General features: G+C 42.7%; 1 protein-coding gene across 1 annotated transcript in view; it reads right to left on the bottom strand.

Annotated features, from left to right (window-relative positions):
* Positions 1-1,955: 1,955 nt before the first annotated feature.
* The window catches only part of LOC137373166 (di-N-acetylchitobiase-like), an 82,547-nt gene continuing 76,160 nt past the window's right edge, over positions 1,956-8,342 (bottom strand). Inside the window, exon 8 of the mRNA XM_068038025.1 lies at positions 1,956-2,159. Coding sequence (XP_067894126.1) covers positions 1,956-2,159 — 204 coding nt within the window. The remainder of the gene's footprint in view (positions 2,160-8,342) is intronic.

Genomic DNA, 8,342 nt, shown 5'->3' with positions numbered 1-8,342 from the left:
CCTCTTGACTCCCCAAAGCCTGTTCACCATCTACCAGGCACAAGTCAGGAGTGTGATGAAATACTCTCCACTTGCCTGGATGGGTGCAGCTCCAACAACACTCAAGAAGCTCGACACCATCCAGGACAAAGCAGCCCGCTTGATTGGCACCCCATCTGCAAACATTCACTCCCTCTACCAACGACGCACGGTGGCCGCAGTGTGTACCATCTACAAGATGCACTGCAGCAATGCACCAAGGCTCCTTCGACAGCATCTTCCAAACCCGCGACCTCTACCAACTAGAAGGACAAGGGCAGTAAATACATGGGAACACCACCATCTACAAGTTCCCCTCCAAGTCACACACCATCCTGACTTGGAACCATATTGCCATTCCTTCACTGTCGCTGGGTCAAAATCCTGGAACTCCCTTCCTAACAGCACTGTGGGTGTACCTACCCCACATAGACTGCAGTGGTTCAAGAAGGCAGCTCACCACCACCTTCTCAAGGGCAATTAGGGATGGGCAATAAATGCTGGCCTGGCAACGATGCCCACATCCCATGAATGAATAAAAAAAAAATAGTGGCATCATGCTGGAGGTGGCGGAAATGGCAGCGAATGATTCTTTGGATGCAGAGGATGGTGGGGTGGAACGTGAGGACAAGGGGAGCCCTGTTGCAGAGAGAGAGGGAATGAGGATTCAGAAATGCATGAGTTTAGGGCTTAGGCTGATGAAGATATTCCACCAATGGTGGGATGATATAAAGCAGTGATGCGCAGGATGCATCTGTACGACTTTAGTAATTCTCAAACTTTCAAGGTTTTGCTGCAAAGACAGTATTGTAGTTTAAATCATTTATAGTTTGCCAGGGACAAAGAGAGGTAACTATTATCATCGCTGAAAGAGGTCGTTTTCTTCTGCCTTCTTTACCTTCATCTTGAATTGACAGTGTTTTTGCAAATTTCATACCAGAGTTGTACTCATATCAATGAACTGGTTAGACCAATAATATTACATACAAAGTTACTGAAACTACATTGTTGCAGAAGAAATTTGTATCAGGAATAAAGAATGATAATTCTTGCTGGGTAGAATTACAAATAGAGAGAATATGAGAGAAATACCGAACTGCAATCCACCCGACCCCAATGGTGAGTTTTTCACATTGGAAATGAGGAGGGAAGGTGATTAACAAAGGACGACGACATATATGTGCAAAGATTACATCGATGGGAATTCTTTTCCAACCAGATCCACAATTGTTTTATATTTCCACAATTTCCACTTTCCTTGAGCAACAGAATTAAAACACTTACTTTGAAAACAGCATTTTATTTTGTGAAATACATATTCATGGGAAGATTCAATTTGTCTTTCAGGAGTAGGCAATTGTAAATCTCTCTTGAAGATTAAAATGCAAATAGTTACAGTGTTTGTATTATTACAATTAAAAAGCAAGCAGCAAAAAGAGGACACTATTTGTGGTCCATTCACACCCCTTAATGGAGGAAACTGAACATTAAAAACTTATCTAACTTCAAAGTAATAACCTATGGCAAAGTAAAATCATAATAATTCAGGGATGAGAATGAAGATGTGTGTAAAACAGACAGCACGTGTGTATGTCACAATTGATAAATCACACAACGGGAAAGTTGAATTGTTCCCTGAATTGTAAGTATTTAGTGGCAACAAATTTTCGCCGACACTGTCATTAAACATGAAGGTAACTAACGCAGTTTTGGTGCATTTTGTAAACAATTTAAGATGCCTGAAGGGACCAGATCTTGGAGTGTAAATCATATTTATACATTTGCTTTCCATTGAATAGGAATTGATTGATTAGATAAAATATTAAATTTGTTCCCAAGATCTGCATTAGTTAAATTTCTGAGGTTGGAAGTGAGCTCACTTTTTGTTGTGTTTACTTGCAAAAGTAAATAATTACGTTATAAGAAGAGTAAATACTTTAAGTTCTCCATTTTCCTCGGATCGGGCACAGAGCATTCCACATTTCTTCAGCTTGCATTGCTGTTGTAGGATCACCAGTGTAGTTTAGGTAATTTCCAGTCCACGCGCCTATACCACGGAGTTTTAGTTTCTTCATGATCAGTGATTTTAGTGAAATGCTCTCTGGATCATCATACCAAACCTCGTGGTATGTATTATTAACCTGCCAAAAAAGCCAAAGAGAGATAGACAGATAGGAGGTAAGTTTGGATCAATGCACTGTTCTAGACACAACACTGAACATCTTCAACAACACTATTTCAAATACATTAAACTTTTACTTGCTTTAAAGGACAAGTTTAGGTGGATTAAGTGAATGAAACATATAAAGGCAGTTTGTTCCATTACAATGGATTGTTTTTTATATTGCTTAACCAAGGTGGGTGTTATGCACTGTTAATTCAGTCCCTATATTCCACAGGTCACGGCATATTAGGAAAAGCTTCCCACCTGCTAGAAATTAGCCAAATTAAACAGTTTATTTATCCCTCATATTAAAGGACACAAACCAGATTCCTTTGAACAACAACAAAATGAAATATTTCTTAATAAAATAAAATCTTAAGTAATAATGGGATAAATCTATATTTATGAAAATTTTTTATAACTCCTTATTCTTCCAAACCCGCATTCACATACACATACATTCAAAAATTGGTTAACTGGTTTTTAGATGGATGTTTTGAATTACAACTGTTTCTCAGGAATGATGAAGTAATTGGTGGTCACAGACTGATAATATATTTCCAGATTGGTAAATCGTCCCAGAGTCGAACAGTTGGACGCCACGCGAAGTCTCTCCTGGCGGGTTTCATGAATAGTCTGTGATATGTAGGTGTTCCAGGAGGTTTGCCTACAGCAGGCGTCACACAGCTCTTTCAGCAAAAGGGTGGAGCAACAGGTCTGCTTGAATTTTGAAATAGCAGTCGAACAGTAGAAACTTTCTTAAGATTTCAAGATCTCCCAAAAACACAAAAGGCAACAAGAATTACACTTGAGGCAGGGATTCTTCAGATTGAAGGCAGTAGAAATCCGGTACCTTTAAAATGCAGGGATTTTCTCTCTGCAAAGCAGTGTGCCTCCACAGAGTGAAGCAATTCCTCTGTTCTTGGGTCTTTTCTCTCTCTTCAGGCAGGTCCAAACCACACCTAAAAAGTAGAATTTCTTTCCAAGAGATGCAAGGCTTCTTTTGCAGAGAGTGGTAACACTTTTTTGGGTTTTCCTCTCTTTCCAGGAAAGGTAATACAAAGATTTCAAAGCCTGCTCCTTGTAGAGTCCACAGGTTTCTCATAATCCCAAAATGAAACTAAAATCTTTCAACAAACAAGTCACAAGACAGTCATAAATCTTTCTGGTTGATTGGAAGCAAGTATTACAGTCTGTGTACACAATTTAAACACCAAGGGCTGGATTTTACATTGCCATCACCGAGTGCAGTTGCGGCCGTAAAAGATGGCGGCCTGCACGCGGGGCTTTCACTCCGCAGAGTTGCTGCGATATTATATACTTTTATACCCCCCAGAATAAAGCACAACAAACCAGGATTCTTTAAATGAAAACAAAATTAACTATTTATTAATAAACCAAGTTTTAAACAATAATGAAATGTATCTATATACATGAACAGCCTTTATATCTCCTTATTCTTCCTAACCCTCATGCACACACACATACATTCAAAACAAAATGGTTAACCAGGGAAAATGGATATTGATTTTACAATGCTTTCTTCGAAACAATAACTTCAGGAAGGATATTGCTGGATTGGTGAGCTGTACCAGAGTCGAATAGTCAGATGCCACTTGACGTCTCTCCAGGTGAATTTGATAAACAGTCTGTGATGGGTAGGTGTTCAAGGCAATTTGTCTACAGCAGGCGTCACACGGATCTTTCAGCTTTAGGTATAGCAACAGGTCTACTTAAATTTTAAAGCAGCACTCTGACAGTCAAAACTTCCTTGAAATTTCAGGAACTTTCAATAACACAAAATGCAACAAGACTCACTCTTGAGGCAGGGATCTTTGAGACTGGAGGCAACAGCAACTTGCTGCACCTAAAACACAAGGCTTCCTTTCTCAACAGAGTGTAGCAACTCCTCTTTTCCTGGGACTTTTCTCTCATTTCAGGCAGGTAAAAACCACACCTCAAATGTAGAATTTCTTTATAAGAGATGAAAAGATTCTGTTGAAGAGAGAGTAGGACCTTTTTCTGGTCTGTCAGAAAATCACAGCCCCAGTTCACTACTAACTGCTCCCTGGTCTGGTTCACTCTGCAGACCTGACTAAAAGCTTTCAACAACAACCAAGTCACAAGACAATCGTAAATCTTTCTGTTGCTTGGATGCAAGTTTTACAGCCTGCACTTCAAACACCAAGTGTCAACATTTAGTGCTCACAGAAAAACCCTCTCCTCCCAGCTTTAAAAGGCACACAGACCTCTTAATTTTGAAATAAAACAAAGCTCTTATGACACCGGGCCCTGCTGGCGTCAAAGTCCATGGAGGGCCTTATACGGGGCAATGTTGATGCTGCCTCTCGCCACAGATCCCGACATGGACGCCCCTATAAAACCCAGCCCCAAGTGTCAGCAGTGTTCACAGAAAATCCCCATTTCCCAGCTTTAAACACCACACAGAATACCCAGTTTAAAAAAAACAAAACTCTTGTGACAATATGAATGTCACTGGCAAGACCAGCATTTTTGACAATCCCTAATTGCCCATGAGAAGATGGTGGTGAGCCAGTCCATTTGGTGTGGTTACATTTACACTGCTGCAAGGTCGGCTGTTTCAGGATTTTGACCCAGCGACAGTGAGGGAACAGCGATATTGTTCCAAGTCAGGATGTTTCTGGCTGGGATAGGAACTTGCAGGTGATGGAGTTCCCAGGCGTCTAGTGCCCTTGTCCTTCCAGGTGGTAGAGGTCATGGGTTTGGAAGGTGCTGTCGAAAGAGGCTTGGCGAATTGCTACAGTTCATCTTGTAGATGGTACACAACTGTTGCCACTGTGTGCTGGCGGTGGAGCGAATGAATGTTTAAGGTAGTAGATGGGGTGCCAATCAATGAACTGCTTTGTTCTGAATGGTGTCAAAGTTTGATCTTTTTGAATGCTGTTGGAGCTGCACTCGTCCAAACAAGTGCAGAGTATTCCAGCACACTTCTGACTAGTACCTTGTAGATGCTGGACAGGCTTTGGGGAGTCAGGATTCTCAGCCTCTGACCTGCTCTTGTAGCCATGGTATTTATATGGCTATTCCAGTTCAGTTTCTGGTCAATTGTAACCCCCAGGATGTTGATAGTGGAGGACTCAGCAATTGTAATGCCATTGAATGTCAACAGGAGATGGTTAGATTCTCTCTTGTTAGAGATGGTCATTGCCTGGCACTTCTGCGGCACAAATGTTACTTGCACTTATCAGCCCAAGCCCACATGTTCTCCAGTTTTTGCTGCATTTCTACATGGACTGCTTCAGTATCTGAGGAGTCACAAATGGTTCTGAACATTGTGCGATCATCAGCGAACATCTCCACTGTCACCTTATGATTGAAGGAAGGTTACTGATGAAGCAGCTGAAGATGGTTGGCCCTAGGACACTACCCTGAGGAACTCCTGCAGTGATGTTCTGGAGCTGAATCAGGAGGTGAGTTACTCGTCACAGAATTCCCAGCCTCTGACCTGTTCTTGTAGACACAATATTTATATGGCTGGTCCAGTTCAGTTTCTGCTCAATGGTGACCTGCAGGATGGTAATGGTTGTGGTTGCAGTGATGGGAATGCTGTTGAATGTCAAGGGAGATGGTTTGATTTGCTCTTTTTGGAGTTGGCCATTGCTTGGCACTTCCATGGTGCAAATTTTACTCACCACTGAGCAGCTCACGCCTGAATGGTGTCCAGATCTTGCTGCATGCAGGTATGGACTGCTTCAGTATATGAGGAGTTCTGAATGGTTCTGAGCACTGTGCAATCATCAGTGAACCTTCCCACTTCTGACCTTATCATGGAGGGAAGGCCATTGATGAAGATGTTGAAAATGGTTGGGCCTCGGACACTACCCTGAGGAACTCCAGTAGCAATGTCCTGGAGACGAGATGATGGGCCACCAGCAACACAACTATCTTTCTTTGTGTTAAGTACGGCTCCAACCAGTGGAGAGTTTCCACTCCGATTCCCATCGACTTCAATTTTGTTGGGGCTCCTTGATGCCGCACTTGGTCAAATGCTGCCTTGATGTCAAGGGCAGTCACTCTCACCTCACCTCTGGAATTCAGCTATTTTGTCCATGTTTGGAACAAGGCTGTAATGAGGTCAGAAGCTGAGTGACCCTGGTGGAACCCAAACTGTGCAGCAGTGAGCAGGTTATTGCTGAGTAAGTGTCACTTGATAGCATTGTCAACGACGTCTTACATCACTTCTCTGTTAATCGAGAGTAGAATGATTGGGCGGTAATGGGACGGATTGGATTTGTCCTGCTTTTTGTGGGCAGGATCCAACTATTTTCCCTTGTCATTCAATGGCATTATGATTGCTGACTCCCCCACTATCAACATCCTATAGGTTTCCATTGACCAGAAACTGAACTGGACCAGCCGAGTAAGTACCATGCCTACAAGGGCAGGTCAGAGGCTAGGAATCCTGCAGTGAGTAACTGACCTCCTGACACCCCAAATTCTGTCCACCATCTACAAGGCACAAGTCAGGAGTGTGATGGAATACTCTCCACTTGCCTTGATGTGTGCAGCTCCAACAACACTCAGGAAGCTCGACACCATCCAGGATAAAGCATCCTGTTGATTGGCATACCATTCACGAACATTCACTCCCTTCACCATTGACGCACAATGTCAGTAGTGTGTACCATCTACAAGATGCACTGCAGCAACACACCAAGGCTCCTTCGACAGCACCTTCCAAACCCGTGACATCTACCACCTAGAAGGACAAAGGCAGCAGATGCATGGGAACACCACCATCTGTAAGATCCTCTCCAAGTCACACACCATCCTGACTTGGAACTATATCGCTGCTCTTTCACTGTCGCTGGGCCAACATACTGGAATGCCCTTCCTAACAGCACTGTGGGTGCATCTACCCTACATGGACTGCAGTGCTTTAAGAAGGTGGCTCACCACCACCTTCTCAAGAGCAATTAGGGATGGGCAATTAATGCTGTCCGAGTCAGCGATGCCCAAATCCCATGAACGAAAAAAAATGGCCATACCTATGCAACTTTCTCCATTGTCAGGTAGAGGAGCTTTGCAGCTGTATTCGAACAGCTTGTTGAGGGGCAAGGCTAGTTCTGGAGCACAAGTCTTCGGTGCTACAGAGGGGATGTGTCAGGGCCTATGGAATTTGCTGTATCCAGTGCCTTCTGCCATTTCTTGATATCTCCTGGAGTGAATCAAATTAGCTGAAGACTGGTATCTATCATGCTGCAAACCTCAGGAGGAGGCCGAGATGAATCTTTCACTTGGCACTTCTGGCTTAAGATGGTTGTAAATGCTTCAGCCTTGCCTTTTGCACTGATATGTAAACCACTGGAACCTAACTTGTACTTTATTTTGGTTCTTTCATTGGATGTGGGTGTCACTGGTAAGGCCAGCATTTGTTGCCTATCTCTAACTGCTCTTGGACTGAGTGGCTTGATCGGCCCTTTCAGAAGACAATTAAGAATCAACCACATTGATGTGCGACTGGAATCACATGTAGGGCAGACGAGGTAAGAACAGCAGATTTCCTTTCCGAAAGGACCAAATGGTTTCATGGTCACTATTAGACTAGCTTTCTTAATTCCATATTTATAACTGAATTCAAATTTTCTCCATCTGCCATGATGGGATTCGAACCAATGTCCCCAGTGCATTAGTCTAGGCCTCTAGATTACTAGTCCAGTGACATTGCCACCATCTCCCCCTTTATTAATCTGCAAAGTGCATTAGCACATTAACACATCACACGAGTAGAACTGAAAATAGAACTGAAAATAGAAACTAATGCTCAAAAATTATAAAGTTTCTAGAGAAACTATTTGCATTTAAATAGCACCGTTCACAACCTCAGACCATTCCAAAGCACTGTGCAGCTAATGAAGTGCTTTTGAAGTGTAGTGACTGTTGTAATGTAGGAAATGCAGCAGACAATTTGCACAGAGCAAGATCCCACAAACAGCATGTGATAACGATCAGATAATCTTTTAGTGATGTTGGTTGAGGGATAAATATTGCCCAGGACACCAGGGAGGACACCTCCACTCTTCCTCAAAATAGTGCTATTGGAACATTTATGTCCACCTCAGAGGATGGATAGGGCCTCAGTTTAACTTCCTGTCTGAAAAACAACACCTCCGACAGT

The sequence above is a fragment of the Heterodontus francisci genome, chromosome 8 (genome assembly GCF_036365525.1).
Source record: "Heterodontus francisci isolate sHetFra1 chromosome 8, sHetFra1.hap1, whole genome shotgun sequence".
Lineage (NCBI taxonomy): Eukaryota > Metazoa > Chordata > Chondrichthyes > Heterodontiformes > Heterodontidae > Heterodontus > Heterodontus francisci.
This window is presented reverse-complemented; position numbering and strand designations above follow the sequence as displayed.